Consider the following 24,475-nt stretch of genomic DNA (forward strand, 5'->3'; position numbering starts at 1 on the left):
AGAAAGGAATTCTCATAGGTATATATTTTTAATGGATATACTTATTATAATAGCTTAATAGTTTTCTTTATTGCAATCAACAAATTCAGGATATAGGAAAGCTACGATAACCCGATAATTTGCAATTATCCTTTGCGCATATTACTTTATCAGCTTATTGACTGAAGTTATAAGTAATTGACCATTACTACCCTTTAAAAAATAATTGTTTAAATGAAAATAATTACAATGATATGTCTTATCTATTAGGATACCTGTATTTAAAAGCATTTATTTGAAACGATAGTCGCAGGAACGTTAGAACTGTTTAGTTCCTCGTATGGTTCCAACATGTTAAAAAACGTAGTCCTCGTATTTATATTTGTAGTATGCTCCTTACATTACTCTGGTGAGTACCCATATATTGGAGTCCACACTTTTTTTTGTTACTTTTTACTTATTCTTTTGTTGTTTTCTTTTCTGTTACATTGTTGGTTTACTAATTTGTTTCAGTTCAGAAGTAACAAAAACGTGTAAAAGTGAATTCTAGAAATTCGCTGCTACTGTTCCCAGTATAATTTGTTTTTTTTTAACAGAATAAAAATTAACAATAATGAAAACTAATAAAAGAGGCAATGATTTTAGTTTTTTGTTTTCGATTTACAGAAAAATCTTCTTTATTGGTAAAAGTAAGGTAGGTATATGTTTTTATTTCGTTTTGAGACATTCAGCTATAGAATGTCAACATTATTATTGATTGCATTTGCTGACTAGTTTCAGTTCATTCAAATCAAGTAGAAACATTAAAAGAAAGTATAATATCAAAATAAAGAATGTTTTATTAAAAAACTAAAATTTTCAAACTAGGTGTATTCAGGGTGGTTAAATTAAAGATATTCACTTTTTCTTATATATGCTATTTTCAGTTTTTACATTTTTGGATAACCTTTTTTATTTTCTTCTACACCTTCTACACTGTAGGAGTATTTAAATATTTTCAGTAACATTCTGATAAAAACATAATTCTTGCACAGTTGGCCATGACCATTGTTATAACAACGATTCTAATCGATGCACGATATTAATTTTTTTTTGTAATTTATTTAACTTCGTAAAGGAAGGGTGGGCAATATGGAAAGGTTCAGGTAATTAGCTTTATATGTTTTAGTTAACTTGGAGAAAATAACGTTCATCTGAACAGTTTTTAGCTTTTGTAGTATGTTTTAAAATTATTAAGTAGTTTCTCCGTACATTATTTTGATGTTCCAGACAAGATACTATTTTGTCAATTTCTTAAATATTTTAACAGCTTTGTTATTTCTGTTTTTAATTTTATTATATTTTTCTAACGGCCAGTTCCACCAACTTTCGATTGGGCAAAGAATAGGTAAGATTTGCTTAATCAGGCAACGAATAAGATACTGAAATAATTTCCAACAATTAAAATTCGTAAGTAGGAAATGAAAGACGCTTGCAACAGTGCAAATTTTAAATATATTTTCTTGTGGATGCTCTGAAATTTTGACACCTATAAAATTAGGCAGTCAAGAAGAATAAAGGTTCGGTCGAAATCAAAAGCGTTACTTAGCGTTATTCTTTCTCTTTCTTTAATAAAGTGCTGGTTATAGTACTGCGTATTTCCCATTTAATATTTCTTCCATGTTTTTCTTTTTAGATAATGGCAAATTGTAGATATAGAGTGAGTAATCACAGTTTACTTTTTCACTGCTACGATATTATTGGCTTCTAAAAGTTTCCATTTTGTCAACCTCACCCAATCGAAAAAACCATAGATTTATGCCAAGAACAAAAAATAGGTATAACAACTTAACAATATGTAATATTTCAAAATAACAAGTAAATATTTCAGGAATTGTGGGTGATATATAGCCATATATGTTATATCTTGTCATTGTTACTCAACGTTAACTGGCAAAGCATTGCTTTGTACATACCTACTGGTATATCAGTCTCTCTATAGAGAGAAATTTGTAGGGATTATGAAACCATTCTGCTTCTAGTGGTTTCGCTGACGAACGATCTTAGCTGTTTGGATATTGTGGGTCTAATTATTAAAAGCAATAAACACGAAATTAACGAAAGCATTCTGTATTTCAACGTTAGCTGCATCTCCACGAAACAAAAAATTAAATTGCTTTTATTTTTAAACGTATAATTTCAAGATTTATTTTGTATTTCATAAATTTTCGCAATCGATAAAGTTTAGTTATATGTTTATGTTAAATGTAGTAGTATAAATTGGTCTTCTACGTTTTACGTACATCCCCAGTATGTAAACTTTAAAACATTAGATAAATAATTTTAGAAGTTTAAATTTGACTTGAGGGGGTGGCCATTATATTATTATCCCTGATGTAAGTAATAAAAATATTTCAGAATGCGCGGGGATATGTGGTGCCCGGAAGTTTGGTGTTTTAGCACCTTGCCAACCAACGTGCCAACACAAGCCTCCGCCTATTTGCGTACCACACCCAGGATGTTACTGTGAACATGACCAGATATATGACGAGAAAAAGAAACGGTGTGTTGACCCAGACGAATGCCCTCCGGGAGGAGGAGGCGATGGAGGAAGTTGGAGTTGGTCAGATGGAAATGGAGGGTCAGTCGGATTCGGTTGGGATGTTAGCGGTGGTAAGTAGATAATCGATAATCGTTATTTAAAATAACTAGGTTGCAAAGAAGTAAATGTTTTTGACAGGTGGAGGAGGAGAAGGAGAGGCAAATGGAGATGGAGGGGGATCTGGTGGAGAAGGGGGATCTGGTGGAGAAGGAGGATCTGGTGAAGAAGGAGGATCTGGTGGTGGAGAGGGATCTGGTGGAGCAGGAGGATCTGGTGGAGGAGGATCCAGTGCAGGAGGAGGTTTCGATATTATTTTATTATTTTATACGAGAGATAAATTTATACTGACAAAAAAATTGTATATACAGGAGTGGATATACAAGGAAGTGTGTAAACTTAGAAAAAAAGACAATCATTAGGTAGAAATACGATAAAAAGCCCATATAAAATTTATGCCGGAAATGTAGCATTTCAGAGATATAGGCATTTACATTTTATGAAAAAAAAAAAAATATTTTTGTTTCGAGAATGCTCAAGTCACTTCTGGTACAGTAATACTTACACAAAACGATACTATATAAATTACCACATACGGGGATCAGCCACTTTCCGGAGTAAGTTTTAACCCTGTGATTTTTTTTTGTTAAAAGAACATATTTAAGAAAAGAAAATGATAATTTCGTATTGGATTTTGGTGTAACTTGAGGCTTTTTTTGAATTAACCTATTAATTATTATGTAATTTATATTAAAATTTAAGAAAATACGGGAACATGAAAAGAACATTTCTTTAAAGTTTGTGCACTTCTTTGGTTTAATATTAGCATCAAAATATTAAACTCAGGATTTATAGATAAATCAGAACAAAATTTTAGACCACCATGTAAAATTTTCACTTTTATGATTGCAATCTGCTTTTGCATTTCTCAATTTCTTCCTTCATAATCTCTATAAATAATTTATTGAAGTAATATGGTCACATGTAAAATTTAAACTTCTTTTCTCCAGGTGCTGGTGGATCCTTTTCAGTCAAAGGATCAGTAGACATCAAGTCCGTGTTACAAAGGATATTCAGTTTGCCTATAACGCTGCCCAGGACAGCAATTAAAACTTATGCGAAGATTTTCTGGTCTGTTATTACGCTGAATTTCCGAGCTCTTAGATTACCTGCCTCTGTAGCTAGTAAAGTAGGAAACTTTGCAGTGTCTACCGCAACGAAAGTGATAGAACGTGTTTCGAACACTGCATTAAATTTTGGATCATTTAATGCTGATGTAGCGTCCAAAGCTATTGGAAGAGTCAGAAGTATGTGCAATTTCGCTAAACTTATGTTATTGTCTTGTTTTCTTCCACTAGTAAACATTTCTATTCTGTTCCTTGTTTTCTGACACAAAAATGTTGATATTACTGATATATATTGTATATGTTTTAGGCGTAATATCGTGGGTTATTCGAACAGCAGCGCGCACCCAAATATTTGGCATTCAAACAGGATTCAACTCTGTCAACGGGATTAGAAAAATCATTTCTGGTGTCATAGGAGGCATAATCAAATTACAGATTAGAGGCTTGAGTATTGGCGGCGGTGCAGTCGATGGCGCTGTAAATTTCTTACACATACAGCAGATATTTGATAGACTAACTAAACTTCCAGGACTCAGACAGGCCAAGGGTGGATTTGATCAAATACGTAACTGGTTTATGATTGTAATCATGCAGAATTGTAAGGAAATTGGCAATTTCATTAGTGGCATTGTACTTGACAATCAGAAGTTCTTCATACCTATATTTGAAAGAGTATTGAATGTCTTCCTAGCTTTTACAGATGCTTTACATCAGCTTACTGAAGGTGGAGAATGTACAGGTAATGAAAAATTAAATAATATACGAAAATTAGTATTTACTTGTAATAAATTAAAAAATAATAGCAAATTCGAATATGTACTCTCTTTAGTTTACTGACTTACTTATTACAATTACGTATTACAATGTCGATAATGCATAAGTAACTATAGTTTTTCCTAATAAGTCATATTTTTTAATCTCGTTCTTAAAGGCTTGTGCGCAACTCTTGTTAAACTCCGTATCAAAGCAAAGGAGGTTTCTGGTAAACTTTATGATGGAACATCCTCTGGTAGTGATTCATCCAGTAACGATTCATTTGGAGATGGAGACGTTGATTCTTCTAGCAACGACTCATCAGAAAATGGTTCATCGGAGGATGGAGATGGTTCTTCTGAAGGTGATCCCAACCAGGAAGGTGATGACAATGCAGGAGCTGATAATGACGCTTCAGGAGGAGCTCCAGAAGATGAAGAATCATCAGATGGTGGCAACGAGTCAACAGAAGATGGTGCCTCTGAGGGAGATCCCTCCGAAGAAGTATCTTCTGACGGTGGCCAGTCCGACGGAGATAATGAAGATGGTTCAAATAACGAAGATGATTCTGCAGGCGAAGAAGAAACTTCAGTAGATGAGGAAAATTCAGACAGTGGCAATGAGTCATCGGGAGATGATTCATCGGAGGACGGTGATGGTGGCCCTTCCGAAGGAGAAGATGGAGGTGGATCAAATGAGGAAGGTGGTTCATCTGGAGAAATTTCCGAAGATGGTTCATTGGAAGATGGTTCTACAGGAGAGGAAGATGAAGGGTCTTTAGATAGTGGCAATGAGTCATCAGGAGATGGTTGGTCGGAGGATGCTACCTCTGAAGGCGGTGATTCGTCTGAAGAAGATGAGGCTGAATCAAATGAGGAAGGTGGAGAAATTTCGGAAGAAGATAAAGGAGAGGAAAGAGGATCTTCAGAGGGAGAGAATGAAGGTAGTTCAAATGATGGTGGTTCATCGGGAGAAATTTCGGACGGAGGCGGGTCATCGGAAGATGGTTCTACAGAAGGGGAAGACGAAGGACCTTCAGACAGTGGCAACGAGTCATCAGGAGATGGTTCGTCGGAGGATGCTACTTCTGAAGGCGGTGACTCGTCCGAAGAAGATGAAGCTGGATCAAATGGGGAAGGTGGATCTTCTGGAGAAATTTCGGAAGAAGATGAAGGAGAGGAAGGAGGATCTTCAGAGGGAGATAATGAAAGTAGTTCAAATGATGGTGGTTCATCCGGAGAAATTTCGGAAGAAACTGGGTCATCGGAAGATGGTTCTACAGAAGGGGAAGTCGAAGGATCTTCAGACAGCGGCAACGAGTCATCAGGAGATGGTTCGTCGGAGGATGCTACCTCTGAAGGCGGTGACTCGTCCGAAGAAGATGAAGCTGGATCAAATGAGGAAGGTGGATCTTCTGGAGAAATTTCGGAAGAAGATAAAGGAGAGGAAGGAGGATCTTCAGAGGGAGAGAATGAAAGTAGTTCAAATGATGGTGGTTCATCCGGGGAAATTTCGGAAGAAACTGGGTCATCGGAAGATGGTTCTACAGAAGGGGAAGACGAAGGATCTTCAGACAGTGGCAACGAATCAACAGAAGACGGTTCCTCGGAGGACGGTACCTCTGAAGGTGACTCTTCTGACAGTGACTCTTCTGAAGGAGGAGAGGAGGGTGATTCAAGTGACGAAGGTGATTCAAGTGACGAAGGTGGTTCGTCCGGCGAAATTTCAGAAGGAGCTGGGTCATCAGAAGACGGTTCTACAGAAGAGAAAGAGGAAGGATATTCAGACAGTGGCAACGAATCAACAGAAGACGGTTCCTCGGAGGGCAGTGCCTCTGAAGGTAACTCTTCCGACAGTGACTCTTCTGAAGGAGGAGGTGAAGGTGAATCAAGTGACGAAGATGGTTCATCCGGTAAAATTTCAGAAGGAGCTGGGTCATCGGAAGGCGGTTCTCCACAAGAGGAAGACGAAGGATCTTCAGACAGTGGCAACGAATCAAAAGAAGATGGTTCCTCGGAGGACGGTACCTCTGAAAGTGACGCTTCTGACATTGATTCTTCCGAAGGAGCAGATGAAGGTGAATCAAGTGATGAAGGTAGTTCATCTGGCGAAAGTTTAGAAGGAGCTGGGTCATCGAAAGATGGTTCTACAGAAGAGGAAGGCGGAGGATCTTCAGCCAGTGGCAACGAGTCAACAGAAGACGGCTCCTCGGAGGACAGAGCCCCCGAAGGTGATGATGCCTCTTCCGAGGGAGAAGGTGAAGGTGGCTCAAACGAGGAAGGTGGATCGTCTGGAGAAATTTCGGAAGGAGATGGGTCATTGGAAAATGGTCCTGCAGGAGGGGAAGGATCTTCTGATACTGGAGAAGGTAGTTTAAATGAAGAAGGTGGTTCTATAGGAGAGGAGGGAGGATCTTCAGATAGCGGAAATGAGTCATCAGGAGATGGAGAGGATGAAGGTAGTGCAAATGAAGAAAGTGGTCCATCTGGAGAAATTTCGGATACTACAGGAGAAGATGAATCTTCAGGCAATGGCAATGAGTCAACAGAAAATGGGTCTTCTGAAGGAGACTCTTCTGGTGGTGATTCTTCCGAGAGAGAAGGTGAAGGTGAAATAAATGAGGAAACAGGAAAGGAAGATGAAGAATCTTCAGATAGCGGCAATGAGTCAACAGGATATGGTTCCGAAGGGCAAGATGAAGTTGGATCCAATGAGAAAGGTGGATCAGTTGGAGGAATTTCGGAAGGAGGTGGGTCATCGGAAGATAGTTCCGCAGGAGAGGAAGTTGAGCAGGAGGATGATGCCGCTGAAGGCGCCTCTTCTGATGGAGATGATAATTCTGAAGGTAGTTCATCTGGACAAATTTCAGTTGGAGGCGATTCATCTGAAGGCGGTTCCAGTTCCAGTTCCAGTGGGGAAGGTGATTCGTCTGGAGTAATTTCTGTTGGAAGTGAGTCCTCACGGGATGATTTAACAGAAGATGATGCATCTGGTGCCTCATCTGGAATCAAGCTAGATGGAGGAGGATTTGGTAATTTAATCGGTTCATCTGAAGGTCAGTTATCGGCAGGTGGCCACTTTGAAGGCGGAAGCAGTTCTTCTGGAGGAGGATCGGCTGGTAGTGAATCATCTGGAGGTGGAGGTTCTTCTGAAAGAGCTTAGAAGAAAATCATAGGTCAACCGTACAGTGAAGATATAATTACTAATTCTCTGATCATAATTTAAAGTTAAAATTGCTCAAATTCACTTGTACCTACTTTATATTAAATAGTTGTTCTAATAAATCTAAAAAAAACAACAATATTTTAATTTCAAATTCCTTTTATTGCCAGAAAAAGTTTATAAAACAGAAAATTAATTTTGAAAGTTAGTAGAACTTCAGTTGTAATGCTACTCATTAAGTAAATATAAGGCAAAAAATCGCGCTATTTATAGTAAGGATTATATTTGTAATACAGATATGTATACCTACTTTTCTGATTACTACAGAGTTTTTCATTATAAAAAGATATACTTGTTTACTAGTTAGGTAGTCCTACTGACATTTCAGAATAATTTGTTTTGTCGATTAATTATGAATATTCTTAAAGGTTTGTGTGCAGAACTTAGCAAATTCCGTCTCAAATTTGATCCCTTACTGTCAGAAAGTGAAACTAGTTCTTCTGAAGAAGAGTCTGGTGGTGGTTCGTCGGGGACCCGTGTAAGACGATTTGTTAAAGACACACTCGCTGAATCTGAAAATGGACCATTTCTTACAATAAGGTAAGTTAAAGCAATCTTAAATTATTCGTCAATACTAGTTTAGTTTTTGGCACTAAATGCATTCTTAATGCATATTGATCATATTAACAATAAAAATTTTATTTGAAGTGAATCATGATTTCCATATATTTTTACCTTTATTTGTTTTAAGGTAACTGATGAAGAACTGCTAGCACAAAGAGAATAAATTGTAGGAAGAACTAAGAAAAAGCATTAAATATAACTTTGTGGTCATTGTTAATAAACTGTTTTAATTTAGGAGATCTTTTTTTAATACATTCTATAGTGGAAAGGGAGGGGAGAAACAGAGACGTGGTTATAACAATAACATAATGGTAATAATTAAGGCTTAAGAACTGAGCCGCGGGACATATGCGTACGCATTATTTATTAAACAGCAAGAAATTAAAATGTCTACAATACACCACCATAACATCAAAGGATAGGAATTAGTTATGCAACATCCTCACGATAACAAAGATAACAGTATACTAACGTGACGTAAACGTGAAAGCATTCTGAGGCAACGGCTCACGCATGTCTCGGTTGACACGCATTGTACGCCATTGAATTGCGGCTCTCTCTGACAGCCCTAGTAATAATGTATAATTATAGAGAATCAGCAGGTGGCCTATATATTTGCCGTGTTTTTGATGGACCGCAGTGAAAGGAAACTAGATTTGAAACATATATCTCTTTTTATTAACTATTTACATTAAAATAAGCGTACAGTACACCGCTAAACAAGTATCAAATCTCATAAACGTCGTATATCGCTATTACCATACTTTGGGCTCATAAGTGTGGTAACAACGCTTTGAAAAATAAGGTAATAAACGATATCACAAATGACACATACGATCTAGTCGGGAAGCACGGTTTGTGTTTTCATCCAAAATTCATCATAATTTTTTCTGGGGACAGGGAAAACTAGAACGTGTTTATGGTTGGATATACCAGTAAATGTCTTCCAAAATTTACTTCCATGTTTAAATTTAACACGTAAAATGAAAAAGTATTTGCTTTGTATCCATCGATACAAAAAATAGAAAGTTTTCAGAAAATAGTTAAATATCTCTTCCGTAAAATAAAGCAAATGAAACTTTATACATTTGTGTAGTTCTCACGAAACCGATAATTTTCAGTATTACAATGTTATAACGTTTTTTGTGACTTTGTGAATTTGTAAAAGTAGAGATCTTTTCTTTATGAAATGGAAGCAAATTTTAGGCTGTCGTCTTCCCTATAATGATTGTACATCACAAGTTAAACTATCGTACTCTATAACATCACAAATAAAATTTTATAATACACAACTTTTATTGCATGTACCATATTCACTTGTCATTGTGCTGTTGTTATATTTTTCCATTTGATTTAATTCAGTGTATAATTACAACTATAATACAATATATATATACATATCTATATATATGTTAGTTGATTTCTTGTATTTACAAAATGTTTCCCTTAATACTCTATACATTAATTTTTACGTGTCACATACACTAAACTTATTATAATATGTAATTACTGTTACCTCTAGAATAAAAAAATAATTTTTTACACCTATAATATATCAGTTTAATGAAATAAATTACATGTTTGTAGATCGAACATAGATGTGTATTTACTATTATATAATTCATAAGATATTATATATTGTGATACCTACAACAGTGGTCAGTTACAATTAATTTCAGTCGAAATATTATATATAAGTATTTCGAAATATTAAGCTATGTGTTATTTATGCCAAAAAGATATTAGCACGGCAAAATTTTATAGTGTAGTAGTAAGAACGTTAAATTAACGTTATATCAACAAAACACGTTAAACGAAAGTTAAATCAACGTTATATCATCCCAAAAACGTTGAATGAAGTTGTGTCTATCAAAGATAACTTTGATTAAACTATCGTTGGGCTCTAAACCTATTTTTAAAAATAATTGCACCTGTATTTTGTTAATAAAATTATCAATTAATTGTACAATAATTTAGAAAGGTTTAATGTTTTAAGGTTTTTTGACACAGCCATCTTTTTCAAAATACTTATTCCTGTATGTGTACCCGATTTGCCCGTTTTATGGAATATGTTTCAACTCCAGGATAACCCTCCTGGGATTATCACTACTGCTACTGCTATCGAAGTCTACGGTAGGCGAAATCACGTTGCGTGATCTCTTATCTTCGGATCAGTCACACTTGAAGGTGACGTTCCTCGAACCCGACGCCACAGCTGGGGCGGCCACTATGGCGGCTAGTCTGAAAAAAGAAGAAAAAAACGTGGTTTCAATCTCCCGATGATGCCCACAGCGTCGGCGAAATGCACACCGAGACAGGTGCGATACGCTTTTTGAGCGGTGTTACTTTAAATTATGGATCTGTTTTAAAATGTTTAAAATTCTCTGTAAGAACTACGTAGTTGGATTACTTTAAAGGTCAAATTACAGGGGAGGTTTTCAAGATAATTAAGAAAGTTGAAATGAGGAGAACTAAAGTTTTAGATCCTCACTCTTTGTGAAACATGACGCAAATTCGTAAAAAGTGAATATTTTAATAGACCTGAAATAATGGAACCTTATAAATTTTCTCTCTCTTGCTTCTGCTGCTGTTAAGGTGTCTATTTGAGTTTTAATCAGGAGTTGGTAAAAAAGGAACGATTTTTTCTTAACTCCTATGGGCCTACCTTCTTTTTTATTTGAGAGATTTATGAAAATTTGATCCATAAATAATGATTAAAAGATTAAATTATACCTACAGGATATTAAAGATAGTTTTGGCAGTATTTTTGTTGAAAAAAAACACTGAATGGCATCGAAATTTGATATAACTAAGTTTTTGCCAGCAGCGATATTATAGAATATTTTCGAGGTTAGGTTTTCTATATTGTAAGTCACAAATCATAATGTAAAATTGTATTTTATTCAAAATCATTCTTGTTAGAAACTTAAACAAAACAATTTTGCAAGAAATTTGCTAGTTAACAAGGTTGGTTTCTCCATGTAAAATAATAAAAAGTAAATCGATTCCGTTTCGTACAAAAAAGATTTTAACGAAAGTCGAAATCGAAACATTTATGATTTATACATTTGTTCTGATGAAAAATTTTCATTAATGACCGACATTGGCGGTACTTTACTCACTCACAATAGGTTTTTTCGAAAATTGCCATTAAAAGTTGATTTTTACGTGACATTTGTAAAGTGTCAATACAACAGTTTTTTGTCAACAAAACGAAAAAGTCTTTTACATCCAGGATGCATAGGCTTTTACATTCACCTACAAAAATCAATGAAATTATAGATGATATAACCAGTTCACTAATTTATTTATTATCGTCAACGAAATTATAATTTTTAACAATTAGTAATAATCAGTAACAATGAATTTAAAAAATAAATTCTGTCAACCTTCAAATTTACAGTCGAAATTGAACAATTGTGAAAACTGCCTTCACTCGAGGATGTGAAGTCGCTCACTGCAATAGATTCTTGATTAAGGCACTGAGTAATTATTGAAAAAGTACCAGTTTTGGGAGCAAATAGGGTACTCTAATTTGGAATAATTCTCTATATCTTTATTTTGTTTGGCATTTAGTGTTTTTTCAACATTCAACTCTTTTAATCTCATATTAAGAAAACTTTCATTCTCGAATGCAAAAATAGCATTTCGTGATCTAGCATAAAAAATAACTATTTCGTTCCGGAACAAAATAGTGTTTCGTTCCAGTTAACTAAAGTGTTTCTTTAACATTTATGAAATAAAAAAAATAAATTTTTCCCTAATCGTCACAAAGTTACGACATTTTTTGACTGTCAGAAATCTCCAAGGTTGACATTTTCCTTACTGAGAAAAAAATTGTATCTTAGCAACAAAAGTAGTCACTTTTAATCCTAGGAGCTAAGATTGACACTTTTAATCTAAAATTAAAAGTGTTCATCAAGTTTTAACTTAACAAAAGTTTATTCAAGAATATTTATGTTTTTTTCTTTGCACCAATCCACAAAACGTTGGTAGACACATTCATAAATTTCTCGAGATTTCTTTGGAAGAAGATTCAAAGAAATCTCTTTTGCACACTCCAGTATATCGTCAGGTATACCCAAATCTTCATTAAATTCCATTTTTACAGAGCTTTCAGCAAATTGAACCACAAAAAACCACAAATGAACACTATATATCCTATCGTGCTTAATTATTTGGTTTGAATAATTTCAAAGCACAGATTAATAATGAAATGGGGAATTTCGGTTGGAGAAAAAATAGCATGTTTAATTCGGATTAAAAGTGTCTACGCCACAAAAGTAACACTTTTAATCCTTATATAACAATATACTATTATGATAGTTTTCGAAAAATGTAATATTCAGCTTTTTTTTTTTATAGACTTCACATACACTTAAAAATGTTAATTTACCTAGTTAAAACTTAGGCCTTAAAAATAGATCAGAAGGATGAGTAGTTGTAGTTTGACAAAAATAGTTCAGAAAAGTTAATCCTTGACTGATAATACCACCATGTTTTATTAAATTCTTTTTATCATAGATAATTTTAAACAGTTTCTATTATAACGCCTGTTATAAGATCTGCTAACTTAGCAAGGGATCGAAAATATTCTATTTTCCTTTTCTCCTTAAAAATAAAACAAGTTAGTTCCTTCCCATTTACAATAAAATGTGGTTATTAGTTTTTTTTTTGTTTTGGAAAACGTTTTGGAAAAAGGTATCATAATTTCAGGAGCTGACAGACATAAAAAATAAGAAGATTTTTTTCTGTCATCATGGGATCATCTTCTATTTTTGAGATCAAAGATGAGTTTTTAAACTTAAAAATTAGCCGTACCTTTTCCAAAATATAATGGAATGTATTGAAATTTGGTAGAGATAAGTTTTTGACGTTATTGATTAGTGTTGTTAGTTTTTGATCACTTGCTACAAGTCGTTAGCCACAATCTTTCTCAGTGACATGTTATAGCACACATTTTCTTTACAGAATATGTCGTATTAAAATATAAAATTTCATTTTGCATAAATGTACTCTTATTAAAATCGTAAAAAATGCGCCGTTTTTTAATTACCCTTTGCTTTTTAACATACAGGATATCCAGAAAATAATAGGTCGTGGGTACTATAAGGGAAGAATGAAATAAATCGATTAAGCTCAAGTTACCTTTACAACATTTTTTTTTCATATTTTTTATATTTCATATTAACTAATACTGACGCAAATTTTTAAGGACTACTACGGTAACGTGGTCTAAATCAGTGTATTTTCTTCTACGGAAATGATCCTGAAAGTACGGCGTAATCATTTCCGGACACCTTGTATATTAAGGTGGTTGACTTCGGAGCAGAGAACTGTGCTTTTCTTAAAAACGGAGATATCTTAAAAGTTTCAACAAGAGCATCCTCTTTGCAAAATGGAATGTTACATTATTAGTATATACAGTACACATGTATACCTATGTATCCTTAAAAAAAATTGATTTTAAATCTTGGATGCCCTGTATCTCAAGAACAAAAGACGATAGGCCAATGTCCTTAGGGAAAACATTCCTATTTTTTGAAGTTCTCTTAGCCCAAGATATTTTGATTTATGAATTAAAATATACTTTTGTTAGAAAACTTAAAAAATGTAAGTAACTAAATTCTAGTTGGTTTTGAATTGACAGCTCTGCCAAGTCTTGTTAGGATTACTGTCACCTGGGTACCTATTTTAAACGGGTAACTATTTATCTTACCCTAAAGACAAGAAAAAAATCGAACATGTAAGTACCTCGCTGCTACAGGCGGTTCATTATCCGAAGGTAAGCGACCACTCTGCCGCCATCATTGAAAATGCTTCACGCCAAAATGCCTATTCCTCCTGGCGTAGTTTCTCCCGCACAGGATCTTCTTGAAGGCGTGCCGGAACTCTGGACTGAAGATGGTGTAGATGATGGGATTCAACGTCGAATTGAAGTAGCCCAACCATAAAAAAATCGACACTAAGTACTTCTCGAACAAGTTCGCGTTGATGGGCATGAGGACGGCCATTATGAAGAACGGCAGCCAGCACAACACGAACACCCCGGTGATGATGGCCAGGGTCTTCGCGGCCTTCCTCTCCCTCTTGGAGTCCATGCCGTCGCGCACCTTGCGTTTGATGGGGTAGTGCTGGGGCTGGTAGCTGACGCTGCAGTCCGTCGTGGTGGGCAGGTCCGCTTCCAGGCCGTTCGCGAACGAGGTTTTCTCTGGGCTGGAGTTGTTAGAGGATACGTTAGTGAAGGCCGTCGTGGTCTCGGAGATGGTGGGGAGCGGCCTGCCGATAACCGTCACTACTGCTGCTGCTATACCTCCTGGAAAAGTATGAAAACATTAAAAAAAATATAGTGGATATTATTCACAGGCATGCAGGTTAAACATAGTGCTTTGATCTAGAAACTCCACTAGGCTGAATACAAATTGGTCCTTAGTTTTACTCCTGAACCCACATATATGAGTAAATCTCTAAAAATTGCTGAAAATATCAAAAATCGTGGAAAATCGCTTTAATTTTATGCGCTATACAGTAGTTAGCCTTACAGGCTATACGCAATTCTACTGCTTGCACTCAAAACTCAACAAGTCCAAAGTTAAAAAAAAATAAGTTGATATTAAAAATGTGTTCACAAGGGTAATCTACAACTAGTCCTTGATAGTTTTGGTGCAAAAGTTAACTAGGTACTCTTTTTTAATCCTAGTAGTAAATCGAGCTTTCAAATCCATACTTTTTTACCAAAAGTTCACATGTCCAAACCATTTTTTAAAATATAAAACCTAAACTAAGATTATAATGTTGTATTTGGTGTTTTTCATTCCCATATGGTTATTAAGAAAAATGTATCGTACCTAACGGTGTCACCTAACGAATGTTACATATTTTAATGGTAGGTATTACTATTACCTAGAATCTAAATCAGGGGTCGGCAACCTTTTTTGGTTGCGGGTTAAAATCAACCACGGTGTGAATATTAAATGGACGTTTGGGTCAGTGATATTTTCATTTTAAAACAGTCTTTTAGTGAATAATAAGATACATTTTATTAAGAAAATAATTACAATACGCTTTTAAACTTTAATTATTATTATAAAAACTAATAAAATTATAATTATTATAAAAAGAAACATTTAGCAGTTACCTAAGTGAAATAATTATTATTATTTAAAAAAATATATTGCTAGGAACAAACAAAAAGCAAAAAAGAGGTTATTTCAAGATTGACGTACGCGCAAAAACAAAGCATCTATTTTAAATTTTATTTTATTCCCAAAATATTCGTTTCATTTTTATTTTATAATTTATTTTTATATATTATACTTTTTTAGGAAATAAAGTGGGTCACTTGAAATTAGTAAATGGGTCACTCGGTGACCCGCGGGTCATAGGTTGCCGACCCCTGACTAAATGGTCGATTTAACCAAACTTGCTTAAACGAAAAATGTCGCAAAAAAGTTAGGGGATGTTAAAGTCTCTTTTTTTATTTCTTATTTTCTTCTTAACTCAGAACCCAGTTAACATTTGAGTAAAATTTGCTGTTGTCTAGTTTTTCTTCATGAAGTATGCAGTGATTATGTTCTTATTAGGTTAAATCATACAGGACGTTCATTTTACTACAACCCTTTGTGAATAGTCTTCTGTAACTTTTTTGTAGTCTAAAATTTTTACACGCAACAGTCAGAAATAGGTAGAGAACTTTATTCTACACAAAAAATGTATACATATCAAAAGTCGAAATTATGCTCGGTTATGAAGATATTACAGAAAATATTTATTAACACATACCCCATATTTTTTGCAAATAAGTATGTATCCATAATAAACATAATAAATAACATAATAAACTGAAAGGTAGCAGTAATAAAAAGTCTACTAATTTATAATAAATGTTCTACGTGTCTTCCATTCTTTTCGATACAATTCCTGAAATGTTTTATGAAATTATTGAGAATAGGATTCGTCTAACTTGTCGTACGGCGTCTTTTATTCTATCCTAAAGGTTTTTTCTCGTATTAGGTGTTACAGAGTTGCAAACAATTCCTTTTTCAAATGACCCCAAAAGTAAAAGCCTAACAGATTAAAATCCGGACAGCGAAAAGGCCAAGGAAAGCTACTACTGCGACCAATCCAACTGTTTGGAAATGCTTGATTTCAATGATCTCACATCAAATAGCTGTAACGAGCAGGAGTACCATCGTGCATGAACCACATTTGTTGTCTAGTATTAATGGGTACTTCTTCGAGAACCCTAGGAAGTTCTTGCTGAATTAATTCCAAGTAATTTTGACCGTGCAACCTTGCAGGTAGAGCGATAGGCCCCTATAAACCCGCATCAGACGTTACCTGACAATTCGTGTTGTAAGTGATGCCCTTGTATGGCGTGTGGAATTTCTTCGCTCCACACGTGAGAGATTTTCCAGTTAAAAACAGCTGTACGGATAGAAACAGCATTAAAGGCAATTCTCCCGAGAAATGTGTGATCTCTGTTATAAAATCGTTCACAAAATGTTAATCTCTTGCTTGAACCAGAGTTCAAGCAAATTTTGTACAGGATGAAAATGGAAACATTGTAACTGGTGCGTGTTGAGTATAGTTGAAACGGTTTTGCGGCCAACTCCTGTGACTGCTGACAAACGATGAATACTAATTTCGGGATTTTCTTCTACTCTTTCTAGAATTTGTTCTTCATCTTGTAACAAGAAATAAAAAAAAACTTGTAACGTTTTCTTGCCACATTTTTTAAGCAAGTTTAAGTTAAATCGACACCATTTGGGTTCTAGATTATACCCATGAAGTATGCAACATTCGTTAGGTGACGCCCTGTGTTTAATATACATTATTTTATAATTTCTAAATAAATCATTTACAGTTGATTTGTTAAGTTTTCCGCGCAAGCTACAGAATTAAAAAAATAATAATACCTAATAATAATAACAAATATAATAGTGGAAGACGAAGATATTAAATTGAAACTAAATTATTAATTAATAATTAATAATTTTACCGGGACATAACGTAGGTATCATATATTATATGAGATCATAATAATTTCATTGGGGCATATGACCATTTGGTATTAGAATTATCATCTGACGTCGTCAAAAATTCATGTCATAGTTCCCATCCCGCCCATTCCGAAATCACAGTGGGCCCTGCCTGGAATAAATGAATTTCACAATGATTTTTACGTGGTTAACTCTGTGGGCTTGGAAACTTTGAACGGTTTATAACTTTCTAAACAAAATATCGACGGAACAATTTGTTTTGCATATTTTTTTATAAAAGGGCAATAAAAATGTAAACAGGATTGATGGCGGCTCTGAAACGGAAAAAGAGAAAATGTTGCTGTGTTTTATCGGCAAACTGTTTCCAACTTTATTTCGGGAAATGCGGGGCGAATCGTTCTTGGCTCGATAGCGGAATTTGGGGGACGATGAATCGAAAGCGTTTTATCATACATGAAAAAGTTCTATAGTCCCTTTGACTGATGAATTCATAGTATTTATGTTGGATTTTAGTAGAAAAGTAGTGTTTACAACAACTGCGTAATACATTTACTCAAAAACTAGAAGTAAAAGCAGGAAATGATTAAGAAATAGAGACATCTTGGGCCAAAATTACATGAAGAACAATTTTGAAATTATGTTTAGATAATAGCAATATAGGTAATGAAAGTATACTCAAAGTGTGCATATACAAGATTATATTACAATTTCAAACGGTTGTTCTTTGGTCATTTCAAATCCCTAGTTTTCGAGATAGCCGTTGAAATTAAAAAAATAACACTACCGAGTATTAAAAATTGAATAGGTGCATTTAATTGCTAATGTCATTTCTAAGAAAAAAGGGAAAAAGATGAAAAATTTATAGACATTTTTTATTTGAAATACAGCATAGCCATCAAATATCAAAAGAGTCATTGGTTTATTTTTAAATGATAGTTCAAAAATTTTATACCGCCGCTTATTCGACATTTGATTGTCACACTGTATTTTAAACTATATTTCGAAAGATATTCCCATTTATTTTTTCTGTGAAATTAATTAATAGCTATTTGACTGCTTGAAAAGCTTATTTAAATAATAAACCACTTCAAAGTGGTTCATTTCTGGAATATAATGAAATATGCCATTTTCGTAAAAATAATATTCGACTGATGCACTTCCATTCAATGTCCAGAAAGTTTTCCGATCTTTCTATATTAAAGAGATTTTGAATATTGAGATAAACAACACCAGCCCACCAAAAAAAACTCAAGTGCGAAGATGTAGACTCCAGTAGTGCTACTCATTTGATGCCAATAAAATCAATAAAACACACTCTTAGTCAATGTTTGACTGCTAACATATTTTTATTTATTTTAATTAATAGAACATCAGGCACACAAAAAAGTCCAAACACAAAGATCTAATATATCATTTCCAACGTATTTTGAGCAACTAAAAATGATACCGTAGTCAAAGTCAGAACCCAAAAATTTCTCAATTTAGCCAAAGGAGTGTTCGCTTAGCCTAGCTCAGAACGAGACTATAGTTAATCTTTGTTTGTAGAGTATCTTACTCTTTTGTTTTTAAATGATCTGTGAATAGGATGTCTTCCTTTTTTTTCAACTTTAGTTTCTGGTATATCTCGTTTCAGATTCCAACAATAGCCAGCTAACATATTTACGTTCCATTTTCCTTGACATCGCCTTTCTATTTCTTTGAGGTCCTGATGGAATCTTTCACACTGTTCTTCACCCTGTCCTTCACCTTTGTTGTCCACGCTAAATACAGGGTGTTCCACATAAGAGGGATTCTTCTGTAACTTTGTAACTGTAAAATTTATAAAAAAATGGTTTTAATAAAAGTTGTCTGGAATCATGTGGGCCATGTAAAGCTTTACAGGGTGTTCCATTTCGTGTGGGCGCTACATAACTTTGTTATTTTAAATAGAACACCCTATATATCATTGCGTTTTTGAATTCCCTGGTTAATATTAAGTAGAATTTATTGAATATACATGGTGTTTAAAAGTTACCGTTTACGAGATAATCAGTTGTCTTTTAAAAACCGTAAGAGTTAGAAACCTGCAGTTTTCATAGTTCGTTTTGGCATAAATTACTCTATCTTGTCATCTGTGAGCAAAACGTGTACGTTATTCAGACTCGGAAATACTGAAACCTACATTTAATAATTTTACGAGTTGATTAATTGTCATGGGTGAATGTAAAATTGAATGCATTTTCGAGTGAAATAAGGTTGTCCATACTTTTCTTTAACATTTTTCCAGAGAAATCACGTTACTTTCTAAAGTCCGAAAAAGTAGCTATGTAACAGCATCAAGAAGGCTTTGTACTTGTATTATTACAATGTCGATATATAGAACTTTACAAAAGCATAGCACAGTTACACCTTAACGCATCCAGTTACACCAAGAGTTACTAAAAGTAGACTTTCAGCGGAAACTGGAGTTTTGTCAGTGGGCACTTGAGACGTTAAATCAAGATGATGATTTTTTTAATTGGGTCATGTTCTCCGATAAGGTTACTTTTCATAAAAATGGTTTCGTTGATAGTCATAATTGCCATTATTATTATGACACAGTAAATCCTCACCAATTCCGGACAATTCATAGCCAACTATGGTCTTTGAACGTGTGTGGAGCAATTTTGGGAACCATTGTCATTGGACCATTCTTTTTTGACCAGCATCTAACTGGGGCAGTTTATTTAACAAACCCTCTAGACGGTTTGTTAGGCGACATTCCTTTAGCTACACTTCGAAGAATGTGGATGCAATATTATGGTGCTCCACTTAGCAATACCGGTGCGGTTCGTCACCTTTTACACGAAACTTTTCCCAGCAGATGAATTGGGCGCGGGGGACCAGTGAGTTAGCCTTCAAGGTATCTAGATAAGACAAGTTGCGACTTCTTTTTATGGGGATTTATAAAAAGCAAAGTTTACGTTGCACCATATGTGACACCGCATTACAGTAGCCTTTCAAGAAATTACGTCAGACATGCTGACCAATGCTGAACAGTTTTTTAAAAACCGAATTCGTTTGTGTATTAATAAAAATGGAGGACACTTCGAGCAATTGATGTAAATCAGCGCTCTTAAGTATTCTTCTCCTTGTTGTGTTCCGAGTTTCAGTTTGTTTTGTTTTGCCTTTAATTTTAGTTGTTGTTAGTGGTTTATTTTTGTTTGTCAAACTACTTTTTAAACATTCCAGTAAATATTGACACTGTCAGTCCTAGGCCCGATAAAATGAGAGAAAAGTGGTTTTGCAAGACCTTCTTGATGCTGTTACACAGCTATTTTTTCGGACTTTAGAAAAGAACCTGATTTTTCTGGAAAACTGTTAAATATAAGTATGGTCAACCTTATACCAGTCGAAAGGGCATTCAATTTTGCATTTACCCATGACAATTAATATTAAATGTAGGTCTCGGTATTTCCGAGTTTGAATGAGGTACACGTTTTGCTCTCAGATGACAAGATAGAGTAATTTATGCCAAAACGAACTGAGAAAACTGCAGGTTTCTAACTCTTACGGTTTAGATGCTATCTAGCCTCATTTAGAGAGCAGAAATCGTGATTTTTTTCAAAAACAACTGAATATCTCGAAAACGGTAAGTTTTAAACACCATGTACACTTAATAAACTCTACATAATATTAACCAAGGAATTCAAAAATGCAATAATATACAGGATGTTCCATTTAAATAACAAAGTTATGTAGCGTCCACGCGAAATGGAACACCCTGTAAAGCTAAAAATATTTTCTTTACATGGCCCACATGTTTCCAGGCAACTTTTATTAAAACCATTTTTTTACAAATTTTACAATTGCAGAGTTACAGAAGAATCCCTCTTAGAAGGGGAACACCCTGTATAGATTTTAGAAATACTGGCCTCTCGTTCATAAATTATGACTACGGTATCGCTTTCAGCTGGTGAAAGTACCTTGGAAATGATATGTGAGATATTATGTAGAGTAAATTCAATTTTGGACTGATTGAGCAATTTTTGGGTCCGTTTTTATCATCAACATAGCTTTTACAATCATGATAATGGCCAGTCTGACTGCGAAGTCGTTTTTAGCTGGTTATAATACGTCGGAAATGATATGTCAGATAGTATGTAGAGCAAAATCAATTTTGGATTATGATTGAGCAATTTTTGGGTCCGTTTTTACCCTCAATATAGAATTTACAAAATACTGGCCGGTTGTGTATAAATTCTGACTACGGTATCGTTTTTAGTTGATCAAAATACGTCGGAAAAGATATGTGAGATCTTTGGGTTTGTGCTTTTTTGTGTGCCTGATCTTCTATTAATTAAAATGTCCAACCCTAAATATTAGTAGCCAAACGTTGACTAAATGTATGTTTTAACGATTATTGGCAAAATGAGTAGCACTACCGTAGTCTACATCTTCGCATCCGAGGTTTTTTTATGTGATGGTGTAATTAAGCCAGATTAATTGATGCATATTCTGGTAGGTATAATTGTTTTATCGCCTTCGTGGTATTCCATAAACATTTTATTTTGTTCAGTCAATTTTTAATATTTCCATCCACTTTTTGCCTTCATCTTTCCAACGTTTACGCCGTTATGACAGACTAAATTTTTTTAAGAAATTTTTATGGTAAACAAGATCATCAGAACGCCCCTGGGCCTTGACGGCATGACAGTGGCGGCTTGTGCGGGAGGGCTCTAGGGCACCCCCTCACCTTTTTTTCATAGTAAAAAAAATTAATTTAAAATTTACTTTACAATGTTATTTAGATAATTAAACAGATCAGCCTTATCAAACACAATAAGAAGGAAATGTTAAATTTGTAATGTGCAGTCAATTTAACTCGACTTGCAGAATTTATTTGAAAAACACAGAATACGTGGGCTCCTCACAGCTTGCCTCTACGTCTGTAAAGTGCTTACATTGGTGGTCATGGTTACCGTCGCGCAATGGAGAAAGATGGAGTGGGAATATGAGCTCATATTTATTATGCAGTTTGGGCTCTTATTGTCAGTCTGTAACCAAATAATAGCAATTCACCGGTTTTTTTCTTATTAAACATAATTTTTACGTGTAATGTAAAATTATGTTACCACCTACTTATTGTTTCTTGTTTTTAAAAGAACAGCACTTGCAATGCTATCTATTCAAAAATGAAGCTTTAATGAAAAGCTTATCGAAAAATTTATTTCGGACAAAAGAAGAATGGATTTTTACTGTTAATAATAATGTTGGGCACATTTTTTCTAGATTTCAATAGACAGTATTTAAAATAAATCTACCCAATTATAATTTTTAATCTTTTAATCTTTTTTTAATACTTTGTACCTAAATTTTTCCGCCCTCCCTTGTATAGAAGTCAAGAACCGCCACTGGGTCATGGCTCTGTGGTTAATCAGGCCCTGAGTAAAAGCATTTACCAGCTTTCATGCATGCGGGCCATGAAAGGTCGCCCAAAATGCTCCTACCTTCGTCTAAAACATGGGAGGGCATGATCTGCATGCAAATGCAATTATAAAAATGTGGGGCATAGTCTCGTTACTATCACACTAGATTTTAGCATGTGGCGGTTCCGGTAATAAGGTAATAGGATTAAACGAGGACGCGTTCAGCGTTGAATTTAAATATTTGATTGCCTGGGCGGTGTTAATTGTTTTATTAATTAATGAGTTTTCAATAAAACGAACAGATGTCAACGGGCCGGACATCCAGGCCGGCGTGCTTTATGGAAATTTAATTTTCCAAAATGACGGTTGCGGCTGAGAGTTAATCACTTTTCCGACCGAAAATAGCTGAAAACACCCAAACAAGGTGGTTTAGCAACGGATGTTTAGCCGAAACGTAAATTGGACGAGAAAAATATGGAAATAATAGGTACTGGAAGCGTTAAAATAAATAAAATAACACCCACTCGCAAATTGGCGTCCAATTTATTGTGTTATGTTTTCAGTTAGCAAGTAGATATTTGTTTTCTAAATACAGTGCTATTAAGTACGTTTCCATAATAAAAGGGATTACTCAGTTAATTCTAAGAAAAAGATTCCTATGAACATATACAAGGTCTAATCAGAAATTAACTGAACTTTTTGAATTACGCGCTAATGGAGATATTTAGTGATATGCGGTTGGCAGCATTGCGTTGCGCATAACCACATGTTTTTGGATTGTTGATATCTCATTTTTCGTGATATTGTTATTTGAGTGCAACATGTTTAAGTGTTAGTGACGATTTTTAAAATGTGCGCTTTTCTTGAACGATGCAACATAGAATTTTGCGTGAAACTGGGGAAAACTTTCACGGAAACGATTCAGCTTTTGAAGCAAGCTTACGGAGATGCTGCTCTGGGTCGTACGCAATGTTACGAATGGTTTTCAAGATTTAAAAGTGGTCGTCAGTGAAGAAGATAATTCTCGAGGTGGCCTTCGACTTCAACTGATGATTCTCACGTTCAGAAAGTCAAAGATCTGGTGCGTGTAAATCGCCGATTGACTGTCAGAGAAATTACAGAAGAAGCTATGGCCATGACGATGAAACATTCATTCAGAGGATCATAACGGGAGACGAAAGCTAGATTTACGGCTACGACAAAAGCTGAATCTTCACAATGGATTGGCAAAGGATCTCTACGCCCCAACAAAGCACGACAGTCTCGATCCAATATCAAAGTGATGCTCACTGTTTTTTTCGATTTTAATGGAATTGTGCATTTTGAATTCTTTCCTGAAGGTGAAACAGTGAACCGTGTGTACTATCAAGGCGGATTATGACGGTTACGTGATAAAATCCACTATGGCAATGCACCCGCACACTCAGCTTTGTCAATCCGTCAGTTTTGTGCCAAAAAGCCAGATTACTGTCTTCTCTCGCCCTCCTTACTCGCTAGACCTAGCTCCTTGTGACTTTTTCTTGTATCCGAAATTAAAATCAGTGCTGAAAGGACGCCGTCTTCAGACTATGGCATCAAAGCAAAGTCGCCATAGATTTTAAAGTCCATTTCAAATGAAGCTATTCAGGACTCATTCGCGAAATAGAAACACCGCTGAGAAAAGTGTGTGAATAGGGGAGGGGAGTACTTTGAAGGAGACAAAGACCAATAATGTATTATTATTTTCTGAACAGACTTCGTATGTTCTATGCGATTTAGTTTCCGAAGATATTTGCTTCTATTGCTTCAACTGCAACAGATGATTTATATAAATTTGATGCACTAGAGTGTACATTTCATTATTGATCTATCAAATATTCTTTC

At 34.9% G+C, this 24,475-nt stretch overlaps 2 protein-coding genes across 2 annotated transcripts in view; one reads left to right on the top strand and one right to left on the bottom strand.

Moving 5' to 3' along the window:
* The first annotated feature begins 277 nt into the window (after nucleotides 1–277).
* Nucleotides 278–7,735, top strand: LOC108917678 (uncharacterized transmembrane protein DDB_G0289901-like). The gene is made up of 6 exons (XM_018724407.1): nucleotides 278–388; nucleotides 2,377–2,631; nucleotides 2,699–2,860; nucleotides 3,568–3,864; nucleotides 3,992–4,423; nucleotides 4,616–7,735. Exons 1-6 carry the CDS (start codon nucleotides 331–333, stop codon nucleotides 7,597–7,599), a joined length of 4,188 nt encoding a protein of 1,395 aa, XP_018579923.1. The 5' UTR covers nucleotides 278–330; the 3' UTR covers nucleotides 7,600–7,735.
* Nucleotides 7,736–8,408: 673 nt separating this feature from the next.
* LOC108917679 (5-hydroxytryptamine receptor-like) overlaps nucleotides 8,409–24,475 on the bottom strand; it is a 303,827-nt gene continuing 287,760 nt past the window's right edge. The window contains exons 4-5 of the mRNA XM_018724408.1: nucleotides 13,978–14,539; nucleotides 8,409–10,464 (exon numbers count right to left, since the gene is read on the bottom strand). Coding sequence (XP_018579924.1) covers nucleotides 14,031–14,539 — 509 coding nt within the window. The 3' untranslated portion in view covers nucleotides 8,409–10,464; nucleotides 13,978–14,030. The remainder of the gene's footprint in view (nucleotides 10,465–13,977; nucleotides 14,540–24,475) is intronic.

Source organism: Anoplophora glabripennis, unplaced genomic scaffold (genome assembly GCF_000390285.2).
Source record: "Anoplophora glabripennis isolate ALB-LARVAE unplaced genomic scaffold, Agla_2.0 scaffold44, whole genome shotgun sequence".
Classification (NCBI taxonomy): Eukaryota; Metazoa; Arthropoda; class Insecta; order Coleoptera; family Cerambycidae; genus Anoplophora; species Anoplophora glabripennis.

What these genes read in the sequence shown, in the direction of transcription:
- LOC108917678 (XM_018724407.1), top strand. Translation starts at nt 331, where the DNA reads ATGTTAAAAAACGTAGTCCTCGTATTTATATTTGTAGTATGCTCCTTA. An exon ending in CGGTTGGGATGTTAGCGGTG is followed by an intron (nt 2,632 to 2,698) that starts GTAAGTAGATAA and finishes TGTTTTTGACAG; the next exon opens with GTGGAGGAGGAGAAGGAGAG. An exon ending in TGAAGGTGGAGAATGTACAG is followed by an intron (nt 4,424 to 4,615) that starts GTAATGAAAAAT and finishes TCGTTCTTAAAG; the next exon opens with GCTTGTGCGCAACTCTTGTT.